The 25,126-nt window shown below is 41.4% G+C and overlaps 1 protein-coding gene across 4 annotated transcripts in view; it reads left to right on the forward strand.

Moving 5' to 3' along the window:
• Window positions 1-25,126, forward strand: part of PTPRG (protein tyrosine phosphatase receptor type G) — a 717,269-nt gene that overhangs the window by 672,635 nt on the left and 19,508 nt on the right. For all 4 annotated transcript variants that reach the window (XM_043587811.1, XM_043587813.1, XM_043587812.1 and 1 more), the window contains 10 exons: window positions 7,479-7,575; window positions 12,092-12,174; window positions 12,363-12,497; window positions 13,500-13,634; window positions 15,622-15,794; window positions 17,586-17,721; window positions 18,291-18,437; window positions 20,815-20,908; window positions 21,801-21,877; window positions 22,366-22,494. In XM_043587811.1, the coding sequence (XP_043443746.1) occupies window positions 7,479-7,575; window positions 12,092-12,174; window positions 12,363-12,497; window positions 13,500-13,634; window positions 15,622-15,794; window positions 17,586-17,721; window positions 18,291-18,437; window positions 20,815-20,908; window positions 21,801-21,877; window positions 22,366-22,494 (1,206 nt within the window). The remainder of the gene's footprint in view (window positions 1-7,478; window positions 7,576-12,091; window positions 12,175-12,362; window positions 12,498-13,499; window positions 13,635-15,621; window positions 15,795-17,585; window positions 17,722-18,290; window positions 18,438-20,814; window positions 20,909-21,800; window positions 21,878-22,365; window positions 22,495-25,126) is intronic.

The following is a 25,126-nucleotide window of genomic DNA, read 5'->3' on the forward strand; positions in this document are numbered from 1 at the left end:
GACAAGCACTCTCATCCCAGTAAACATTAGGCGAGAGGGAGTTGGTCACCCATGTCCTGAACGTGCGTTTCTACGGAAGAGTGGACTCGGGGGTAGAGAGGAGGCAGGGGTAGAGAGGAGGCAAGCGCCCCCCGGTCCTGTCTTCATCTTAATCCTGAGCGGGCCAGTAGTTCTCACACCGAGGGTAGGGTTCGTGTCTCTGGGTGCACGAGGTGTTGAGGGGGTCGAGTGCACGGTAGGTAGGGTGCCTCCTCATCCTTGGGCCAGTCACCTCCTCTCCGATTCCCTGGGTCCCTCGCTTTTAACAGTGGCGCTCGCGTCACGGACGGCCCCACGGTGGGAAGAGGTGAATGCTGAACGGCTGTGAAAGCGCCGGGTGAACCGTGAAGCCCGTGAGAAGGTTGATGGTTGTCGTTCTCGTGACTGTCACTCCCTGGAGAGAAGACACGGGTTAACGCAGCCCTTGTGATTGTAAGAACTGTTGTGCGGGGAGCAAGGTAGAGCGCGGCGCGCACCGCCCTGCCAGCTCCGGGTTCCGTGCCAGTTCAGCAGTGACAGGGCGTCAATGAGGAGCTATTAAACAGACTGCCCTTTTCTTCACCGAGGCGCTTAACTAAGGCACATCTCTGGCAGCAAGAGTTGTGCCAAGGGGGCCAAGTTTTCGTGGCAGCTCAGCTGTCTTCTAGCTTTGTGGGTGAGTCGGTTCCTTTCTCTGTCTCATTCTTCCTTTAAAATGGAAACGATGATGATGATGCTTTACGGCCCATCTCTTTGCCCAAAATGGGTGATGGGGATTAAATGATGTGATGGAAAGGACCCAAAGCCCCTGTCTCCGTGCAAGGCCAGAGTCCCCAGAGGCCATCATAAAGGCAGTTATACTGACAACTATTTCTCTTGGTTTTTTGTTTTGTTGTGTTGTGTTTTTCTGGGCAAAACCAAAGCAAAGGTAGTAGAGAGAAGGGACCCTCTGATTTATTCGTCAAAGTCCTGTGTATCATGGAACAAACAAAAATATGTCGAGTACTTAATGCGGCTGTTAGATGCTTACCAAAAAAGGTGCCTATTCAACTACAGAGAACATGGTTTAAAGTCAAACATTTTGTATTCATGAGGACAGCAAATGTGTGTGCTGTTGAAGTGATTTAGTTCAATTGACTGTTGGCTGGATGACTGAGCAAGAATATTGAGGCATTTAACAATGTTGATGGTATTCAGGACAAACATTTATCCTCTGGAGAACAGAATTTGATCAGGATGACCAAATGCAACTCCAGTTTCTCAATTATTTATGATTTGAGACCCCCAGTGCTATTCATCACAGCTGGTTTTGACACCATTTAATTATTCAAAATAATCAGCTACACCTCTATAAACTTGATCTGACTTAAAATGGGCTTTGCTGCATCACAGTCAAGCCTGTTAACAAATTCTGGGCATCTGCACCCTATTTCTGTCCTAAAACAAAACAAAAAAATCCACTCTGGCTGGAAGCTTTTGTCTCCTGTATTGAACTTTATAGCTTAAATCTTATTAGCTGGTGGTTAAGGGAGGGGCCCAAAAGGGCAGGGACAGGGGAGGCATTGTTCTGCCCTTGTCCCTTCACAATCCCTCCTGGTTCGAATGGTTTAAAATCAGGGCTATTCAGAATAGGAAGATTATCCTTTCTTCTGAAAAGAACAATAAGGCAGCGACATAATGGGAGGAATGAGACAGGAAAACTTGTTAATCTACCGTCCTCTTCTAATTGAGGGAGATTTTGAACTATTTTAGAACAGTGGTAGTAGTCCTTTTTGGCTGCTCTGCTAAAAGGGACAACTGGTAACAGGCTATTTAAGAAATTATTAAGGCTGTTTTACAAATGAGATAGTAAAACACTGTAAAAGAAGGTCAGGAAAAGAGATTTTGTGCAATTAAAAAAACAAAACAACAAAACAACTGGGGCACCTGGCTGGCTCTGTCAGTGGAGAGTATATGACTCTTGATCTTGTAGGTTTGAGCTGCACAATGGGTGTAGAGATTACTTTAAAAAAAAAAAAAAAATCCTGGGGCACCTGGGCGGCTCAGTCAGTTAAGCCTCGACTTCGGCTCAGGTCATGATCCCACAGTTCATGAGTTCAGGCCCCGCATCAGGTCTGTGCTGACCGCTCGGAGCCTGGAGCCTGCTTCAGGTTCTGTCTCCCTCTCTCTCTGCCCCTCCCCCACTGATGCTCTGTCTTTCTCTCTCTCTCAAAGATGAGTAAACATTAAAAATAAATCTTTTTAAAAAGCCAAAACAGCACCCTCATTATGATAGGAGACTAAAAAAGTCAACCCCAGATTTCCACATTTTTTTTTTTTTAATTTTTTTTTCAACGTGTATTTATTTTTGGGACAGAGAGAGACAGAGCATGAACAGGGGAGGGGCAGAGAGAGAGGGAGACACAGAATCGGAAACAGGCTCCAGGCTCTGAGCCATCAGCCCAGAGCCTGACGCGGGGCTCGAACTCCCGGACCGGGAGATCGTGACCTGGCTGAAGTCGGACGCTTAACCGACTGCGCCACCCAGGCGCCCCTTTCCACATCTTTTTAAGTGGAATAACGGTGGCCGGCATTTTCTTAGCACTGCACTTAGATTATTTCACCCGTTTCCCAGAACTGCCCTTCGTAGAGGTACTATTCTGTTGTCCCCATTTTACAAATGAGGAAACTTTACCCATAGGAAAACTGAGGCTTTGAGTGGCTCAGATGTGAAATGGCAGAAGTCAGGTTTTAGGACCAGGATATGTGACTCAAGCCCACATGTTTTACCTCAGTGCTCTCCGGACTCTCATTAAGTAGTATCCTATGGTGACCTGGAGTCAGAAGGAAAAAAAATCAAGACTACCCGTGACTGTCTAAAACTGATCAGGCAGCTGATAAGCCAACAATTGTCTTGGCAGAAAAAAAAGGGGGGGGGGGGCAGGGGAAGGCAAGAGAGGAAACCACCAAAATAAGGAATCCCCCCCATTAAAAATACTGGGAGCCCATTACATGGTCTTTATGGTCCAGAGCCTACCAGATAGCTGAGAATCTGACTTAAGAAAATTTTCTACAGCATCTGAATAGAGGCCTAAAGTTAGTCAAAGAACTAACCTGAAAATTATAAATACCACTTAACAATTGATGTGTGGCTATTAAGAGAGCAAACAATTCATCTGACAGTTATTCATGAGAACCTTTTATTCTGTGGACATAACATAAAGCACAGAGGTAAATTTGAGACCTTGCCCTCTAGGAGTTTCACCTCCTGGTGGCAGTGGAGACCAGGGTGGGCAAAGCAAAATAAGTGATAATACTGACAAAGTTCTGGATGGAAGAGGGCAAAGAAGAAGAAAAGCTTCCATGAACTTTTTTATTATTTCACCAGAATTTCTATTTGCCCCATCTTGTTTAAAAATCTTGGACGGAAATGAAAAAAAAACTGGTGAATAGCTGTCCTATTGTCAGAATTTTGCTGCTTGGAGGAGAATGAGAAAAACAATTCCCCGGTAATTTTGAGTCTTTGTCTAGAGGTGATGCAGCAAGCATTTTGTCCTTGTCAGATAAATTTTGGAGACTGTTAAAAGCTGGCAACATTATACCTCTAGCAGATTTTGCAGTCACTGGAAATAACATCAATCCTTGTCTCAGGATGGCGTTCGATGCCTCTGTTCCCTTGGCTACCTGCGTTGATTTCAACCTCACTCTTCCCCGGCCTCCACAGTCCTAATCCAGGAAGCTTCCAAAGGCGCAGTGCTAGCATTATCTTTCAAACGGAGAGAGCTCTGAGGCTGTGTGGGTCGACAGAATTAATAGGCAGGGGTCAGGAGCATCACGAGGTGAAAGGCTGAGTGCAGAGATGAGGCCAGAGGTCCAATACCCCTTGACAAGATCCTTTGGGGGAATTACCTCTATTACCATTAACTCCAGCTGAGCTAAATTTGGGCGGGTTGCTCATCTTAAATCAGGAGAACAAAGCTTTGTCCACCTGAGCCCATGCACTCGAGGGATCAGTGGCCACGATCACTTTATGTAAGATGCAGCGTTCCGATGTTGCCAGTGACACGTAAGAGGGCATCGCCAGATAGAGGGGTGGATGCTCCATGAGGCTGCGGCCTGCAAAATGGCAGAAGCCCGTGACAGAATGCCACTTAAGGTCTGAAAGGTCTTTAAAACATCTCTAAACCCTTAGCAAGAAGAAAACCATAGTTGCGTTGAGGTTTTTGTGAAGGGTGAGGAGAGAGGGAATTAGCCCAATTCACAAATAGTGTGCACAAGGTCATTTTATTTTATAGATCTGCTGCAGGATAATAGGTGCTGTGATAAAAATGGGTGGTTTTTCTGGAAGGGTTAGGCAGTCACTGTATATAAAGACAGATGGATTCAGACCAGGGGTGAGTAGGACAGGCATTCTTGCCAAGGCAGATGGCAGTGAAGCAAAGAGCAGGAGATCCTACGGTCTTGTCAAAGGGCACAGAGGTAAAACTGTCCGGAAGGAGAAGGGAGCTGGTGGAAGATGGCAGATCTGGGCTGGGATCGTGAAAGCCTGGCTAAGGAATCCGGGATCTATCCAGAGATTTCCGAGTAAGAGAATAACAAAGTCCAGGCAGCACAGGAAGAAATTTGGCATGGCAGCTGTTTGTAGCCCGAGAGGCAGGAAGATGGCATGTCACCGGTATCCAACGAGGGCCAGCTCTGTGCCGGACGCTAGGCAAGCACCAGACCGTAGCAATGACCTAAACTAATCAGTCTTTCGTGGCCCCTGTCCCTAATACAACTGTAGGCTGTCTGAACTCCCACACCAAGAATGTTCTGTATACTCGGGTCTCACACTTGGTCACCTGGTCCAAAATGTGTTCTTCTTGGCTTTCTTTGTGAAGCTGAATAATCTGGAAGATTTCCAGATGTATTTTCATTCTGTCAGTTTCAAATTGAGCCATAGAATGGTAGGGCAGTAGGTCTCCATGTGCCTTTTCAGTAGCTTCTCACATCACTGACTCCAGGCAGCAGGAGATTTCCCCTGTTCTGTCTGTCAGGAATTCTGGATATGTCAACTTGGGGCGTTTTGTTTCAGTTTTACTTTATTTTTAAGTCTCTTGTTTTTACTCGGCTTTCTTCTGTGGTGGTGTGCCTGTCGATACTCAGAATATTCATTTTGAGAATTTCAACTCTGTTACATGGACAGGAAAATGCAAATAAGCTTAAATCTTAAAACTATATATCAGAGTGCCCAATAGGTAACTTTCCTATACACACTCCGTCAGCCAGTGTCTCTTCAAAGGGTTTTAACACCTATTAAAATCACATTAACTTTGGAATTCCAGTTCTGATGGGGAAAAGCCACTCCAGGATCAGATCGTAGTATCAGCATCTAAATGAGCCACACAGTTTTGCAAGGAATTACAGATGGCGTTATTATCCACAAGACAAAATCAGAAGGCCTTAGGCACACCCCTCGGGTTCTAATAAAATCAGATTTAACATTATTTATGACTATTCTTTGTTTTCTGTCATTCACATAATTGGAAAAGTGAAATAGAGGCAATGGATCAGACCAGGGGTTTTAGATAACAGAGAGTTTCATTGGCGATATCGAATGACTGCTTTAAACAGTGCAGACAGATGCTTCCAAGCAGTCGTGGTCAATTGCATTATATTATAATAAAGGCCCACACTAGGGTGGTCAGATCCACACGCTGAGAGACAAAAAGCAATAAACCGAGTGAATCTCAAAGTGAATTAATGCTGTAATCTCTTATCACAAGATGTTTTAGCAACCCAGCCCATGCTAAAAGTATGACCTTCAAAACCCAGAAACAGGGATGTCAACCTATTTCAGGGATTTCCGTATAGATTGAACTAATATCTTCCAGAATACAAATCCATCTTCAAAGGTATTCTGTCCCTGGAACTATTGAAGAATAGACCTCAGGCTTTCAGGGCAATTCTAAGCGGCCAGTATCCCCAACACTTTGAGTATGGGTAGCACTGCTTAAGTGTTTGTAGATGTTTAAGATCTCAGACTCATCGCTTTGGGCCTATACTTTTTCTCATTCTAGAGAAAAGTACCAAAGCCTGGAGTCCCTTTAAACCAGCATTTGCAAAACCACAGATCATACACCATTTTAGAATAGAAAATAGCGGAGTTTATCACGTTTAGGAAGAGTAAGGAAAGGGTAAGAACTGCTGTGAAACAAACACACTTTCCCGAGAGAAGCGTGTGGCATTAGTGCCTCTGGGCTTTTTTTTTTTTTTTCTTTTAATGGACAACAGGGCAGGTCTACAATTAAAAAAAAAAATTGAATGTCCATCTGCCAAGAATCAGGAGTTCATGAGCATGGTCTCTTTGAATAGATAATGACCCCACTGTTTTTAGACTTTAAATTCTTGGATTAGAGTGAGTTAGTTCCTCCTTGGAAAGAAGAGAGGGACTCCTCACTGGGAAGTACTTTGTGAATCTAAAAGACAACCAGTTCCTTGTTTTCATTATGCCTCATGTAAATGCTATGGAAAACATCGATAATTGCTATGCATCTCCTTCATGGAAAAAAAAAAAAAATCTGCACGCTCCTAAACTCTGTTACATCTGTCACGTGTAAAACATTTCTCCTGATAATTTTCTGTCACTTGCTCCTGCTCTTTGCAACAGCTGTGCGCTGCTAATCACTTCCCTTATTAGTTAGCCCCAGTACTTTCTTGGGTTTGAACCGTACACTGTAGAAAATGTTGACTTTACAGCCATCGTGCAGGAGGCTAATGGATGATGTTTACCATACGTGGCTAAGGTCCTGAAGAGGTCCCTCTTCCACTGTTGCTTTTGTAAAGAAGAATAATGTAAATGAAACTAAGAGTTCACAAATAATTCAGCAAATCTGGATCTATTTGAGCCACATAAGGACAAGTCACCAGGCTAATATAATGTCACTTCATGACGGAATATAATCAATTTGCACTCAGGCAGTTATAAAACAAGCTATGTGGCCTGTAAGCATTTTGCAAATGATGGTGGAGATTGTACCTCTGACTGGGAAATTGCTGTTCATCCTCTAAGACTGAGGTAAATGATCTGCCAGGAGCCTTTCTTTGTGCTCCTGCAACAGTATCTTCAGGCCTCTTTTCTGTGAATCACATTTGACTGTCTTTATCCTTTTGTGTGTGTTCCTCCCCCATCAGACTGGGACATACTCAAGAAGAGATCGTGTTTTGTAATCCCCCATGCCTAGGTCACCAGTTTGGAATGAAGTAGATGATTGATGAATTAGTAAAACATGAAATCCTTTTATCTTCTTCACATCCTTCGTACGTTTGTTATGAATACATCAATTATTTCTGAAGCTGAGTTTGGGGAGGTAATGGCGGCTGTCCTAGGGAGTGAGTAAATACTTCATGCTTTGGAGTATATAGTTCTTTTCTTCCTATACCCTTGCTAGACATCTAAAGTGCGTCTAAAATCTTTGAAATCTTGATGTTTTTTTCACTAGGAAGTCCAACGCTGTACGGCCGATATGAACATCACTGCAGAACATTCCAATCATCCAGATAACAAGCACAAAAACAGATACATCAACATTTTAGCATGTAAGTAATAAACTTGAAACTATCTTCAGCTGTGAGGAAATTAAATCTTCATGCTGGGTAGAAGCCTAAAGCCAAGCAATCAGAGTCAGGATGCCAAGAGAGAATTACACTCGCAAGTTAACCTCTCATTAGCCCATCTTCAACCGTTGTCTAGGAAGAAGTGGGGACATTGACTGCCCCCTGAGTCTTTCCTTAAGCCGGCAGATCTCAGCTTGTGAGTAAGGTGATTGAAAAAAATGTTCCTTGCCTCACTGTTCTCACATGAAGTGATTGCACACCCGATGCTGGGAACCAAAATTTGAATGTCCTATGGCTATCCTGACATTGCTTTTAAGTGGCGAGGAGCCAAGGTTTTAAATACAAATAGGAATACTGAAAATTGAATCACATAAGTGAATGCCAAAGTTGTCTAAGACTAGGTAGTTGGTCTACACCGCAAGTGATAGAGTCACCATTCCTTGTGGCCCATGTGCTCAGTTCTCTATACCGTATTTCCAAGGTCAAGAGTACTCTGGTGGTTAGGGACACAAACAAACATCCGTCTTACAGAGCCTTATGGAATACGCTAGGAGCACAGGCTACTTCTGTGGCTCTAATGCTACTTCTGATAGACAGTGGGGTTTGGGTCACTGGCAGATAATACATGCTTTGCTATTAAGGTCAGGGACACGCATGTTTATGGCTAACATACACTATGGTAAGGAACACATTCCATAGGCTTTTATAGTGCATTAAATTGAACCATTTAAATTTGAACACTACTGTAGATAAAGCTTTTTATAATGCTTTAGCGAGATAAAAATCACATACCATATGAAATTCACCCATTTAAAGTTAACTTATATTTAAATGGGAATTTAAATATAAACTGAATTTCAGTGGTTTTTAGTATATTCACAGTTGTACAGTCATCACCACTAATGTTAGAACACTTTCAGCACCCCAACAAAAAACCCCAAACCCATTAGCAGTCATTCCCAACTCCTCCTTTCCCCCAACCCCTACAAAAACACCTACTTTTTGTTTCTATGTATTTGCCAATTCCAGGCATTGGATGTAAATGGAATCCTAGACTCTGTGGCCTTTTGTGTCTGGTTTCTTGCACTTAGCATGACGTTTTCAAGATTCATCCATCTCATAGCTTCTATGGGCACTTCATTCCTTTTTATGGCTGAAAAATCCTCTGTGGTATGGATATGCCACATTGTGTTTATTCATTTGTCATTTGATGGACACTTGGGTTGTTTCTACTTTTTGGCTATTATGAATAATGCTGCTATGAACATTTGTGCAGACATATATTTTCAATTCTCTTGGATATATACTTAGGAGTAGAATAGCTAGGTCATATGGTAACTCTATGTTTAACATTTTGAAGAACTGCCATACTATCTTCCAAAGTGGCTATACCATTTTACATTCCCACCAGGAATATATGAGAGTTCCATTGTCCATAATCTCATCAACACTGGCTACATATATATATTATATATGTATATATGCATATATGTGTGTGTGTGTGTGTATATATATATACATATATATATATATGTATTACAAAATATATACATAATCCCTAATGATGACTAATGTTGAGCATCTTTTCATGTATTGGCCACCTGTGTATCTTCTTTGGGGAAATATTTTTTCAGATCCTTTGCACATTTTTTAAATAGGATTACTTGTCTTTTTGCAGCTGATCCTGGATACAAGTCCATTGTATAGATAAATAGTACGCAAATATTTTCTCCCATTCCGTGCATTGTCTTTACACTTTCTTACTGGTGTCCTTTGAAGCAAAAATTATTTTAATTCTGGTGAAATACTATTTTTCTTTTGTTTCCTGTGTTTTTGGTGTTCTATGTATGAAACCACAGCCTAAGCCAAGATCATGAAGATTTACACCTGTGTTTTTATCAAAGCGTTCTATGGCTTTAGCTCTTACATATAGGTCTTTTATCCAAATGACTTTTACACATGATGCAAGGCAGGGTCCAAGTTTATTCTTCCGTGTGTTGATAGCTGGTTGTCCTAGCACGCTTTGCAGATTGAATTGTCTTAGTGCCCCTATTGAAAATCAGCTGACCATAAATGTAGGAGTTTATTTCTATTCTGTCACTTCTCTTCCATTGATAGCTCTATCCTCAGGCCAGTATCAGTTTGTCTTGATTGCAGACTATAGCTTTGTAGTTGATTTTGAATCTGGAAATGGTGAATGCTCCAACTTTGTTCTTCTTCAAGATTGTTTTAGTTTTTCTGGGTCCCATGTGTTTCCATATCAATTTTGGGCTCGACTTTTATATTACTGCAAAAGGTGTAGCTGGGATTTTGGTAGGGATTGCATTGAATCTGTGGATTAATCTTAATATTGTCTTCCATCCATGAAGATGGGATGTCTTTCCATGTATTTATATCTTTTACTCTTTTCAGTGTTCTACATTTATAGTTTTCCTTTTGTTGTGCTTCTTTTGTTAAATTCATTTAAGTATTCTTTTTGATGCTATGGCAAATGGGATTGTTTACTTAATTTTGAGACCTTGCAATGCTCATGTGTAGAAATATAATCTTTTTAAAATATTGCTCATGTATCCCACAATCTTTGCTGAATTTATTTATCCTAATAGTTCTCCTTTGTGGACTCCTTAGAATTTTTATATACAAGATCATATCATTTACTATTACAGTTTCACTTCTAACTCTAGATAAAGTTTTTAAAGAACCACAAGTCATTTTTGAATCAGAGTACTGGTTTCACTTACATGAGAGAATGAGGTAAACAGGACAAGGAAGAAGAATCACACTGTGCTTTTCTCTCCCTTCTTTGGATGGACTCTTGACAGTATTTGTTGGCCAACCCAGTAAAGGCTCATTTTGCTGAGATTATAAGGATTTGTCAATCAATATACCTTATTTCTAACCATGAAAGGCAGGGATATAGACACATGTGTGTCTTGAGTACGTCCACACATACCATTCTCTCCACCTTGACAGTCCTTACTTCTGGTGACCTCAGTTCTTGGCTACAAGTATGTGGCAGAAAAGAGGGAGGAAATCGCAACAGCTTCTGGGTGGTATGCCCAAGGGTCATGCTATTTCCTGGAAAGTTTACCACCTGTGCTTCGATGTGGTTGTACTTTGACCAGTTCATTTGTGGTTTCGCTTTCACAAATTCACATTAGATACAGTTTTATTTCCATAGGTTCAGAAAGTTGGGTTCTGATGTTCATGACATTTTGTCAGATTCTGGGCACATAAATACCCATCATCTTGGTCTACCCCTATATTAACGGCTAATTTAGCATGGCAAAAAATGGGACAGAAATGTCATGAAACAACTAAACTTAATGTGCCAGAAACACAATGTAGGAAAAGGCTTCTCTCACAGAGCCGTTACAACTCTTAGGTATATATGGATGCTACCATACCCCCTCCTATACTCCTCTATTTTCCCAAGGCTATTGCCTTTCAGATTAAATATGAATTTTGCAACTTGGAATACGTGTTCTTGTCAGTCTGAAAAATATACAATATAGTGGTACCGAACTAGGACATAGCCGTAGGTGTCCAGATAACTTGGGGGAAAATTTTCATTTGGAGCCTGTTTCTATCAGGCAGCCCCTGTGCCTATCAAATGTACTCTCAGCCTCTGTCAGAACAACTGAAACAATTCATGGTTCCAAGGATGGAGAGTGCTTTCAAAAAGTGCTTGATATATAGTCTGAGGTCATTAATGTCTAGGCTAACTAAACCACTCATTGGACTTGTTTTTGGAATAGCCTTTTATGATTATGACTATAACCAGAAATGTAAACTTACTTTTGCCCGTTCTGTTCCTAGCTAGGGAAGATAAAATTATGACCTTCGCTTCATTTCATTGGCTGTCCTAAAAATTCAAGCTATACTTTGCTAGGTAACAAGAGGCATATAACCCATTCCCCTGTTTTGTGTTCATAAGCTGAAGTTAAGTGGTTCCTAAAATCTGATTGCTGGCCAGATTGCTGCAATGAGATTACTTTTAGGAATAGCTCTGGGTTCCCTCAGTTACTTAGGTTCTGTTGGGGTGACAGGGACTCTGAATTTAGCAGAGGAATCTCCTGAAAATAGATATTTGATGTTCTGGACCTAATAGAACAATATGCCTTTTTATATTTGTATCACTGGAAAAGAGGGCAATGGATAGTCAAAAGCCTCAGTTTTAAAATACAGGACAAGGAAATTTTGGAGGGTTACAACTTGAAATCATTTTACACGAACTAATAAGGACTCCAGCTTGCATTTCGTGGGCACTCACAGGTCAGAGCATGAGGTAGAAATGTCCCTGTGTTTTAATAAGATGGGTTTCAACGCTGTATCTTTGAAGTTTTACTTGTTGTTCTGGCCAAAGTTCTCTGGGGGCACTCTGGGAGATGCCGCACTGCCTGTTTGCCTTGTTCTCTGCTTTAGAATGCTGGTAGTTTTTGAATTACACATTTTGTTTTTGCTTTTTTTTTTTCTTTTTTTTTTTTGTCCTCTATAGATGATCACAGTAGGGTGAAGTTAAGACCTTTACCAGGAAAAGACTCTAAGCACAGCGACTACATTAATGCAAACTATGTCGATGTAAGTCAGAAATGTTTTTATAAACCTGCTTCTGATAATTGAAGAGTTGCCACAGAGACTGTTGAACGTGTTTTAATACTGCACAGAGCTTTTACTAAAACACAGCCTATTCAATCTGGAAGGCACTTGAATTATTAACTGGTGTGTGGTACCCTTGCATCTTACTTTGTGCTGTGTCATCTTTGAAGGGCTACAACAAAGCGAAAGCCTATATCGCCACCCAGGGACCTTTAAAGTCTACATTTGAAGATTTCTGGAGGATGATTTGGGAACAAAACACTGGAATCATTATCATGATTACGAACCTTGTGGAAAAAGGAAGAGTAAGAGCCTCTTGGCTTAATATCTTAAATCATGTACCTTCATTCAAAACCTATTTATGGAGTACCTGCCATAGGGTAGGAGCTTGACCAGGTGTAAAGAGTTAAGGCGATGAAAGGCATCCTCTCTGCCCGTACCTTGCTTGTAGTCTGGTGGGAAAGAGCTCAGCACTTAGAAGAGTGAATTAAATGTGGCAGTAGGAATGAACAGAACGTTATAATGGGGATGCTGCAGAATGGATGAATACATCCTCTGGGGCTGAGATTTGTAAAGGAGCTCTTGTTTGCGGTGAGATGTGAACAGTGAGGGACGAGAAGGAGTTAGGGAAGGACCTTCTAAGCCCAGGGAACACAGGGAAGCTGGAGGAAACCCAGTGTAGTGGGGGAACTACTGACAGTTCAGGCAGGGGACAGCAGCACTGCTGAAACACCCTAGCACTTAGAGAACCTTTGTTTAAGATGATGAATATTTGAGTTATTAGATTATGAGCTTACATTACATGATGGTAATGTAGGCTGGAATAAAGGCTAAGCCTCAAGTTCATTAGGTAGAGTCGCTTCAAGTTCACTTTGACTGTGGAGTCCCCGTTTCACCTTTGGTGACCCAAGTTGTGAAATGAAGATTTGCATTGTTACAAGACTCTCTTGCAACTCTGAATGCAGCCCAGACTCCTAAACGATAAGTAAACTCCTTTATAATGTAGCCAGCCCTATTTCTTACTGGCCAAATACAGGTTTCTTTCTTTGGCCCTCTTTAAAGCGCACTGTGTGTTGAAAGACGGTCACGAATACTAGACCCATTTCTCAAAGGATCTTGCCCACACTTGTCCCACGATTAACCACTTCAGAGGTATGTCTGCCTATAAGCCATTGGGCCCGTACGTTTCTTTGTCGGTCAACTACATGGCCAGAGTACTGGTTTTAAAGACTTATGAAATCACTTCATCGACAGTACAACCGTGGCATAAATTGCAGTTGCAGTTAACAACTTTTTCCTTTTTGCAGCGAAAATGCGATCAGTATTGGCCAACAGAGAATAGTGAGGAGTACGGAAACATTATTGTCACGCTGAAGAGCACAAAAGTACACGCCTGCTACACTGTGCGTCGTTTTTCAGTCAGAAATACAAAAGTGAAGAAGGTACTGAAGGAATCGGGTGGGCTGCCAGGGCATCTCTCTTTAAACTTGTACGAAAAACCGCACAACCAAGGCCAATTCTCATAACCAGCTTGGCTTTAAAAAAGTATTTCTAAAAAGCGTTTTTTCACAACTCGTTTGATTGACATCAATGTATGCTGTGAAAGATACTGGCAAAGCACATAATAGAATTTAACTGGCCTGATTAAATGCTGTAATCTCCCAGTGAAGGCATTGCTTTTTGTTTTGTTTTGTTTTGTTTTTTTAAAAAAGGTCCTCTTCGGTTTTGGTGACCAGTAACTATATAGCAGCATCTGCTTGTTGACTGAGCTTTTTAATAGCAATTTTCTGACAGTTTTAAAGCATTATTTCCCAAAGTGTGCTCCAAGGAATGCTAACCCTGCAAGATGCTTGCAAAAATCAGATTCTGCTGTTTAATAGGTATGGAAAATGAATGCTAGGTAATAAATATTCTCCGTTAGAAATGAACAGGGCATGCAAGTGACCAAAGTGCTAGTGAAGAAACCTCTTCAACTTTGTTTTGCCTAGTGCTTCCTAAAGTGCCTTAATACAACCCTTGTCTAACTGTTAACATCCTGAGATTCACACCCTGTGGAAAATGCTTTCAAGTTATCTCTTGTTCAAAAGCTGCTGTTGCACCAAGACTCCTAGACCACTGCAACATTACTAGGAACTCTAGGTAGATGTTCATTAAGAAAATGTATAGTTGTTCTAGAGACTTAGGAATGGCTGTTGTTTGTAGCAATGGGTATAATGTGGTGTTTTGTTGTTGTTGTTTTTAGTCTTGGACATCTTTGAGAAGGTGTTAAAACTCCAGCCTTCCTGCCCCCAGAAGAATTCACCTTTATTCAAACTTTTATATACAATGTCATTGGCTCTGAAACCTATCTGTGCTCCAAGGTTAACAGTCCTTTGTACATGTAGTTTTTTCCCAGAATGGCAGAAGCATATAATAATCAAGTAGCATTGTATTTATCTGTGTTCTGATAGAGCTGTTACAAAGCCCATTTGTAAAAAGCCCATGGGAACCCTTCAGGGATTTAAGCATCGCCCACTTACTCTTATTTTGGAAGCAGCTTAGAGGGAGGAGGAAGTCAAATGGGAATGTTAGGTGTCTTGTGCAAGAGGAAAAAGTAGTAACTAAAAATAAGAAAGAAATAGGAAAATGAGAGTTAACAGAGGATTTCAGAAATGAAAGTCATCAGGCCTTGGTAGTACAGGGCCGAACACCTAACATGCTCCAGTGTTGAGTAATGAGCCCGAGTCATTCAAAAAAAAAAAAGTTAACTTTTCAGAGGTATTTGTGGTAAGAAAAAAACATATAACAGCTAGTTACCCATTTGGGGAAATTTTTCATCCAAGTAGTTAAAATGGAAACAAAAAGTAGTTTAAAAAGCTGAGCCACTTAAAGGAAAACTACTCTGAAAAATTCATTTATGAAAGTGACAGATAAATTTATTAGTGCTTTGACTCTGGAGATTGACCATCATTTGGCACTTAGGATCTTCCCCACAGCTGGTGAAGAATGTAAAGCAAGGACCAGCACTTAGGTTCCTGAAGGTTCACCCTGGACAGCGGAGAAAGGATGGGAATCCGGGCCCACTGTCAGATGAAAGCAAAGGACCAAAGCCTTCTGAAGTTGGGGCAGGAAGTCAGAAAATGGAGACCCTCTAGGCAAATTACAGTGTTTGAGATGGTTCTAAATCCAAAAAACTAGCGTCAAGTGTTCGTACCTGGTACAGTCTTAAGCCATACTCTCCCCCAGGAGAGGTCTGATACTTGCCATCCAGCTAGGTGGTATCTCCATTTGTGGCCTGAGACAGCCACCAAGAGGAAAGTACCTCGTTCAGGAACAGTAGTTAAGGCAAATAAAATGGAAGGTCCTGTTTCCTGGATCCTTACATTATTTCCTTATATCAGAATGCCTACCCTCTGCTTAAAGACCTTTTTTTTCCCACCTTTCTCATAGGGTCAGAAGGGAAACCCCAAGGGTCGTCAAAATGAAAGGGTAGTGATCCAGTATCACTACACACAGTGGCCTGACATGGGAGTTCCTGAGTACGCCCTCCCGGTCTTGACCTTTGTGAGGAGGTCCTCAGCAGCCCGCACGCCGGAAATGGGCCCTGTGTTGGTGCACTGCAGGTGGGGCCAACATCCTTCTCTTTCTGCAAAGTAGGGAAATGTGGACCTCACAGGCATGGACTACTGGGGTCCTGCTTTGTTGCTTCAGAAACGGAGTCTTGCTCCGTCACCCGGGACCAGTACAACCTGTTACAGTTAGATAAAAATCACTATATATTCTCCACATGTTCAGAAATCATGTGCTATTTCTGAGGTTAAAACAAAATGTGGTCTTAGAGAATCAATCTCCAGTTTTATAACATCTACGATTAATAAAATCCCCATTGTTTATAGGGAATCTTTAAGCTGCTCCTATTAATAAAAATCTGACCTTAAACACAAGTCCAGGGCTTTCTACACTAGAGAGTTTGAGATTTAATATATGGCTTTTCTGTAGGGTTCCTCTAAATAATAAAATGTATTGTGAGAGTAAAAAGGCTTTTTTTTTTTAATGTTTATTTACTTATTTTGAGAGAGAAAGAGCACAACCAGAGGAAGGGCAGAGAGAAAAGGAGAGACAGAATCCCAACCAGGCTTTGTGCTGCCAGAGTGAAGCCCGACTTGGGGCTTGAACTCATGAACCACGAGGCCATGACCTGAGCCAAAACAACCGACTGAGCCACCCAGGCACCCCGAGCAGCGAAAATATTTTTTCGCTTTTTATCTTTGGTATTCAAATAGATGCTGCTTATTCTGCGAGTTAGAAAATGCCGTGCAGCTAAGCATTTCTTCTGGGCTGTTGTTAATTACATGCGCTCACAAAGCAAGTCCTTTGCAGATGTTGGAACCCATCTCCTGTTTAAAACCCCGTGAAAACTACATTTTTCACTTAACCCATTGAGGAATCACTAAAACAGACGAAAGTCTGTCAAAGAGCTCGGGTATCAGTGGAGTTGTGTGAGACAGGGAACCCACGGCGGGGGCAGGGAGAGGCGGTTCTTACAGAAGCAGCTTGTTAATCAGAACTCTGATCCTCCTTAGTGTTGTTTTTCTAATAACAATTAGGAAGTGTGAATAAAAGAGGCCACATTTTCCAGGTGTGCCATTCTGATCCTAGACCTGGGTAACTAAAGGAAGGCACCCCTTTAGGTAGGAACTTTCTAATACTGCGCAGACTAGGGAGGTGTGCAGAAAGGGGGCTTAATGAAAGGATAGTGGGTGGGGCACCTGGGTGGCTCAGTCGGTTGAGTGTCTGACCTTCAAGCTCAGGTCACAATCTCACGGTTTGTGGGTTCGAGCCCCGGGTCGGGCTCTGTGCGGACAGTTCCCAGCCTGAAGCCTGCTGCGGGTTCTGTGTCTCCCTCTCTCTGTGTCCCCCCCCCCCCCACTTGTGCTCTCTTCATCAAAAATAAGTGAACATTAAAAAAATGGAAAGATAATGGGTGCTTCCAGAATTATGGGGAGTTGGAAGAGCAGGCGTGAACTTAGACACCAAGGACATAACTCCCTATCTGGGGCCTCAGCGGACACAGTTCTGGTGTGGGGACAGCTCTGCCGAGAGGGGCCACTCTCTGTCCCTCGCAGATCCCCGACTGAACATCCTCTGCTTGAGCTGCAAGTGAGGCTGAGAAAGCAAATACATAATGCAGCCTTTTTATAAAGGCTGTCTCTTCTCCCCATCAAGACTCCTGAGGTGGGAAATGTCCTAATGTAGTTTTTGGATGCTGTCCACAACGAATAACTTGTGTCAACTCTACTAGGTTATCTAAATGGCAAGGTTATTTCTCCGCTCACTCAATATTTAGATGGTAACTTTTCCAGGTTACTGTTAAACGAATGACCGTCCTAGTTGGGTGTCCTCATTTCTTCTAGCGCTGGTGTGGGCAGGACAGGCACCTACATTGTAATAGACAGCATGCTGCAACAGATAAAAGACAAAAGCACAGTTAACGTCCTTGGATTCCTGAAGCATATCAGGACACAGCGTAACTACCTCGTCCAGACTGAGGTAAGGGGCACCTTCACGTGCTCTCACGAGATTTCTAGCACATGCCGTAACTGAAAGTTAAATGATTCCAAGGAGGCAAATTCCTCTCGTGGGGCTTGAAGGCATTTACAGGTTTGTATTGGAAGATGTCCTGACCATGATAGTACTCATTGGCTCAGTTTCCCATTTCTGGGTGGCGCTCACGTGTGGATTTCTCAGGAACTACACCAGCACTCAGGAAGCAGACACAGCTGTATCTAGTGCTGTGTTTGATGCCGTGGGGAACTAAACATGCAGTCTGGCGTGAGAAGTAGAATGGTTCTAAAAGGTGATCATTAAACACGTCTCCATTGCATGCTCCCTTGAACCTACTGTTTTGGGCCTAGTATGGAAAACACAGTCTTGACCCTAAAATAAGTAATAAGGGATAAACCAGTAAGAAATGGAGCAGGCCACCTAGCGGTAAGTGCAGGAGGAATTTATAGGGAGGTCCCTGTTAGAAGAGTTGCTCTGAGGTCGATTGCCTGACGGATCGAGGCGGCTACCCCTTACCAGCTCTTCTCAGTGATGACATATACTGTCCCTTACAGGAGCAGTACATTTTCATCCACGATGCCTTGTTGGAAGCCATTCTAGGAAAGGAGACTGAAGTATCTTCAAATCAGCTGCATAGCTATGTTAACAGCATCCTCATACCAGGAGTAGGAGGAAAGACGCGGCTGGAAAAACAATTCAAGGTAGTGTTCCGAGTAAATTTCTTGGGTAAAAAAACAAACAAACCAAGAAGTAAAGAAACATCTTCAATATGGGAGTCATGTCTTTTTTCCATGAATGTATGGACCAAAAGGGATTATCATCTGTATTCTTCAAATGTAATAGGAAGGAAATAGTTTTGACCTGGGTATGAATTGTTGGTATCCAAGTAGACAGTGCAGTGCTAGATTTCCCTCTGAGCAACTTAGGAGTTGATCTGAGTGTAAACATGAGCAGCCTTTGGCCACAAAGACCTAATACTCAGTCAATCACTCCAGGCCAAAAAATATTAAGAATGGCTATTTGTTGGCACACTGTCCCCAAAATAAAGCTATCCGAAAGACTATCAGATAATCCAGAAACTAAAAAAGTTACTAAGGAATACTAGAGAGAAGTTAACTTTCCCCAAAGGATTATTCTTTTGCTTGGATAGAGGCGTGAAGTTTACAGGTAGGTAAAGTTTATATGGAATTGACTGAGGAAAAGGTGAAAAACTAGACTATTAGGACCTTAAAGTAATTAAGATCGTAAGACCTCAGTCTTTTATTCTAACTTTCAAACACTGTCCTTCCACATTCTTCTGTCTATGTCTCTCATTAGTCTTTTAAATTCCTTTTTTTGCATAATTCTATATGTAATTTCTCATTTTGTATGAAAATGGAAAGAATGACGTGAACCTGTGCAATTTTAGTTTTCAATGTAAAACTTTCCATGGATTTGGGGTGCCTGGATGGCTCAGTTGGTTAAGTGTTCAACTCTTGATTTCAGCTCAGGTCATGATCTCACAGTTGGTGAGTTTGAGCCGCATACCAGGCTCTGCACTGACAATGTGGAGCATGCTTGGGATTCTGTCTCCCTCTTTCTTTGCCCCCTTTCCCATTTGCTCTCTATCTCTGTCTACAAATAAATAAAAATAAACGTAAAAAAAAAAATACTTTCCATAGATTCTGAAACCATCGTTTGAGATTGTCAAGCAGAGTAACCAGCAAAATTAATCTTATGGAATGAAAAATAACAATTTCAAATTTCTGGCTCTCCTTTTATATCATCCTAACTATTCTAAAAACCATTTGAGGTCATTAATAATGAGGACACAGTAGTAGCTCGTTTTCAATGTTTAAAATAAATTTTTTAAGAATTAAAGTGCCGGGGCACCTGGGTGGCTCAGTTGGTTAAGCCTCCCACTCCGGCTCAGGTCATGATCTCGTGGTTTATGGGTTTGAGCCCCACATCGGGCTCTGTGCCGACATCTCAGAGGTTGGAGCCTGCTTCAGATTCTGTGTCTCCCTCTCTCTCTCTGCCCCTCCCCCACTCATGCTCTGTTTCTCTCTTCTTCCAAAATAAACAAACATCAAAAAAAACATTTTTTAATAAAAATAAATAAGTGCCAACATTTCTTAAATCCTACCTTTTCTATTCCTGCAATATTTGTTTCCACATACTTTAAAAAAATTCATCAAAGAAATCTCTCCATTCCATTGGAAACCAAGTCATTGGTTCTTTTGTAAGCACTAATCACTTGAGAACTTAAGAACAAGAGAAAAAAAAAACAAGTATCAGAAACTTGAAAACTACATCCAGGGCCCTTGACAATAGTCCTAAAGCATTTGGTGGAGGCCATTCCCATATGTTCCATTAAGATATGTACCGCAGCCCTCCAAAAAAAAGGGGATTGACAAAGTATTCAACCAAGCTATATAAGAACAGGAAGAATAACCAAACTTCTGGGCTAATTACTTATAATGGCCTTAGAACAATGTTAGTTTAGTTCAACAGAAATGTACTGAGAACCTAGTGAGTTAGGTTCAAGAAACACGGTTAGCTCTTATGACCACATAGCAGTCTTTTCTAGTGTAGGCCCACCCAAATCTCATGTGCCTGTGAGAAATTACAGAGGGGAACTTCCAAAAATCAGTGACACTGTCAGCCAGAAAGTCTACATTGACTCAGTAAACATCTACTACCCACACAGAACCTGTTATCAGAAGCCTGTGGCCTGATAGTAGAAATGAGACAGGTGTGCACATCACCAAGGGAATGGACAGAAGTAACCACTACTGAAACACAACAATGCGTTCTTTGAGGTAGAAAAAATGTTTTTTTTTCTTCAGTAATCTGATTATTGATGGACCTTTTTCACCAGATCATCAAATGCTGTCAATTGTAATTTCTGTTTCATTGGTTTGTTGTTTTCCAGCTCTTCTGACATTCAAATGCTATATAACACTGTATACACTTAAGGTGTAGAAAGGAATGACTGGATGCCTGCATTATATTATGAAATGATTGTCATGTTACGGTCAGTTAACATGTCCACAGTTACACCTTTGAATGAAGACTAAAGCGTTACTTTTCTTTCAGCTGGTCACGCAATGTAATGCGAAGTATGTGGAATGCTTTAGTGCTCAGAAAGAGTGTAACAAAGAAAAGAACAGAAACTCTTCGGTCGTGCCATGTAAGATCTTAAAATCCATTTGACTTGGTGGAATGTGTTAGTATTTTTTCATTGCATTTTATGTATTCTGTAAAGAGGCAGCTACTACCAAGGGGAAGAGTTCTGCCAGGAAAATTCAGGCACATCGATCAGACTAGCAGGGGCGGCTGTCAGTGCCAGCAAACGGCTGCCTCGGTGCCACGTGAAGTCTAGCTTCGGTTCACCTCGAAAGCCCAGAGTTGTGGGACTTCCACATCCTAACTAAAAAAATGAATAAAGCCATTATCACTGTGGCATGAATACTCCTAGAAAGCTTAAGGATCTCTGACTAATCCGTCCAACCGGAATACATTATTACATTATCCTGGCTATTGAGGTCAAGGCACTATGCAGACGGGGCCCTTTGTATCTGTAGCTTGGGACACGGCAGAGGATACTACGTGTTTGCTGAGACACAGGCGTGGCTGATCGCTGGAAAGATGATCTTTCCTTGACAAAGGCCACTGTTTTCTAAGCCCTTTGCCAGGAGAAAGATATGGATAAGGCTATGGCAAAACAGCAGAAGTACAACGTGTGGGTATAATGGAAAGAATATCAAACCGGGGCTAAAAATTACCTGAAATCGTGTCATCTCTGCACAGAGTGTTCTTTTCATGCTCTGCTGTGAAAACCTCTCCGACAGTAAAATTTGATTCCTATGTTGCCTCTGCCCTCCTGGGACTGTGCAGCAAAATTCCATTGACATTCTCCTTAGCGGAGAACACTTGAGCTTAGTTAAAAATATAGGTAAGTTTTAACCTGAAAGGGGATCCAGGGGAATAGGTGACGCACCGAGTTAATCTCAGAAAGCACTATGCGTTCTGTGTGTATAATAAGGCAAACGTGGCGTTTTTGTTTTGTTTCCATACCATAGCCGAGCGTGCTCGAGTGGGTCTTGCACCATTGCCTGGAATGAAAGGAACAGATTACATTAATGCTTCTTATATCATGGTGAGAGTCAACAGTTAATTATAAATAAATTCAATTAAACTAAAAGGTGCTAAAGAGCAGATACCACCTATGTGGCTGATTTCACTTTTCAAATAATTTCTCGATGTGTAATATCAAAATTAGCTTTTTGTATCCGGAGACCTCTGACAAAAGACTCCTAGCCAGTGGGGGTACAAAAATACTTTAAGAGAAGTGTTCATTAAGAAATTAATTTTATTGTTAATTTCACCCATCTAGCGTTTGAATAAATGTTGAAATTGCCGTTAAGTAAAAACAGCAGGGGTAACTAGGAGGAAATTTATGTGGAGCGAAAAATATCTACACATGTTAGCATATACAGCTAAAAATTAGCCAAATGTACTGACTGCCTTTTTCAATTGTTTTCGTGTGGTCAAAACAATGCCATCTTATTTCGTGAACATATTTTACTTACCCGGCGTCAGAATAAAATGTTTGTAACTGCTGATTTTCCGTCTTCCTAACTGAAGGGCTATTATAGGAGCAATGAATTTATTATAACCCAGCATCCTCTGCCACATACTACGAAAGATTTCTGGCGAATGATTTGGGATCATAATGCACAGATCATTGTCATGCTGCCAGACAACCAGAGCTTGGTAAGCAAAGCACATCTGCTATATATTAATGAGCCTGTGAGGCCAGAAGCATAAATCATTTTGATACCTTAGCACAGGGCTACACTGTCTGTATGTGCTAGGGAGGGTATTGAGACTTCGCTTCTTGAAGTTGGAGCAAGTTCCTTTTGTAGTCTCACAGTTAAGTGTCGCCATCGGTTCCATTACTTGATTCTCTAACGCTGTACATGGCAGGGCCATGGAAGGTTTTGTAAAGCCTTTTTTTTTTTTTTTTTTTTTTTAGTAACGTCATTAATATAGGATCTTAACCTCTGAGCTGCTATATGTCCCTTGGGAAAAATAAAATAGCATCTAACTATGTAACTGTGTTTACACGTACTAACTTGTTTAGTCCTCTCTACCACTTTATGACATAGATACTATCATCATCTAACAGCGAAGAAAATCAAGGGAAGTAACTTGCCTAAAGGGCATACATGAATAATTGGAGGCAGGATTTAAACCGGAGTGACCTTTTAATCCTTTTCTATGATGTGGCGTGGGACAAATATCATAGCAAAGTTTTCCCAGTCCTTCCCCCAAAAATTCGTATCTAAAGTACTAATTATCATTATCTTTCCCCCATACCTTAGGCAAGGCAGATCCATTACAGGGAAGGAGATACAGAAAAGGCTATTTTGTTCCAGTTTAAAGGTGCTTCTAGGACCTTGGCTGAGCTACAGCCCTTTTCTCCTCTAGTTAGTCCTTCCCTGCTGTGGTCCCTAAGACCATATAAAAGAAGGGTTAACAAGTTTATCGAAATAAACTTAATGGCAGAATTCATTGGGTCTTCAGAAGTTATGAGGACACGTAAGCCCACAAAACGGAAATAAGAAACAATGAGGAGCTGCTTCGACAAGTATCAGATCAGTGAATTTTTTCGTCGAGAAAGAACAGCCTGTGATTGAACCCCTAGTCTTGACGACATGCATTTGACTGCGTGCCCAGTCAGTAGGAAGTTCACTTTGTCGCATTTTGCTCCAGTTTCAGAATACCAAGACTGCTTCTGTAGGAGAGAATGGCAACAAAATTGAGAATCTTCAACTCAAAACTGGAGTGTAAATTTTCAAATTAGCTGGCAATAGGGGTCTATTCTGTTTGGCGTGTGGAAATTGGAGGCATTTAGGGTTGTTAAAACGTTCATTTGTTGGATGAGTCAGTGTTTTGGTATTGTCACTTATCACAGGACAGTCACCAAAAGCCTCTACCCACAGGTTCGTTTGTATGGGGAGGCTGGACCAACAGAGTCCACGCGTGTTATGCAGACAGTGAGGACACAGGACTGCCCTGGAACAGGTCACCTCGGGCTGAGGGAGACGGGGCTAGAATCCTGAATGTCTGCCTTCTCAGCTCTGGGGTCGAAAGTCAGTGCACATTTTTCCTAAAAAATGTCTGCAGATTCTCTTTGTTTGCTTTATTTCTTTCTGCTGTAATTTTACAAGACCATGATTCTGTGACTAGCCCAAAGTCACGGGTTCCTAGGTCAGAATGCACTGTTCTAGATATGCCTAGGCATCTTTGATCTACAAATGTATTTGTAAGCAAAATAACCATGAGACCAGAGGTCCTACTGAATTAAGTAGCAGCATGTATTTTTCATAGCATTTGAAGATGATCAGTTTCTCCCTAATTTGCTTTCTGTAGTCAGATGTTTTGGTGTGTGTGTATGTGTGTGTTTGCTTATTAAAATCCCCTTGGCAGTCATTAGGCCAATTTGATCATTTACTATTCAAGTTAATTTCTTACAGGTACATAATGTTATTCCCACTTTTCAGATATGGAAATTAAGGCCCAGATTAATTTATTCAATCCTAAATCCCGTGTTTAATCTCTGCGCATTGGTTAAATTTATAGGCCTTGTCCATTATTACCTTACATCTTTAGTATCTGTTAGAAGGGTCTTAACTTCCATTTCCTTGGACAAAATGTATTAAAACCCCTGACAGTTACAGACTGTCTTTTGTATAGCCTAAACCCAATTGCTAATCTGTTTCCCCTTATGCTGAGCTTTAAAAATAAAAATGTACTTGGCAATAAGCTATATTGAAACTTGAAAGGGTGATAAGTCTTATTGGACTGTTGGCTCATTTCTGATGCAACAATGTAAGATTAAACAAAACCTTCTTTGTTTTGAACATTATTCAGAATTATTTCTGACTTCACTAGTAGTATCTAAGCATTTTCAGGCAAATGCCCATGGAAGTGTAGCTATTCCAGGCAAAGCAGAGTTTGCCATTTGGACTGATGAGAAAAAGAGGGATGGGGGGGTCAGGGGTCTTACCCTAATCGTTGTATTTCTCACAAAGACTCCCACCTCTTCACTTTTTCTTTGGCCTCTGCAGTTTTCAGGGATGGAATTCAAGTAAAGAGCCTGAATATTTATTTTTAATGCTAAAATAGATGAACATTTAAAGCTTGCCTGACTCAAGGCTGAAAGCCTTTTTCTGTGTTCATCTCCTTTTGACACCTAACATGGTTAGATTAACTTTTCTTTGAAAAGGCACTTTGTACTTAGAACCAACATAAGCTTATTTATGCACAGCCTCTTTCCAGACAGGTTCTGTTGCTTACCATTTAGTAGCAAGTGTGATTTGAGACAACTTACAGGCTTCTC

This window comes from Prionailurus bengalensis, chromosome A2 (genome assembly GCF_016509475.1).
Source record: "Prionailurus bengalensis isolate Pbe53 chromosome A2, Fcat_Pben_1.1_paternal_pri, whole genome shotgun sequence".
Taxonomy (NCBI): Eukaryota; Metazoa; Chordata; class Mammalia; order Carnivora; family Felidae; genus Prionailurus; species Prionailurus bengalensis.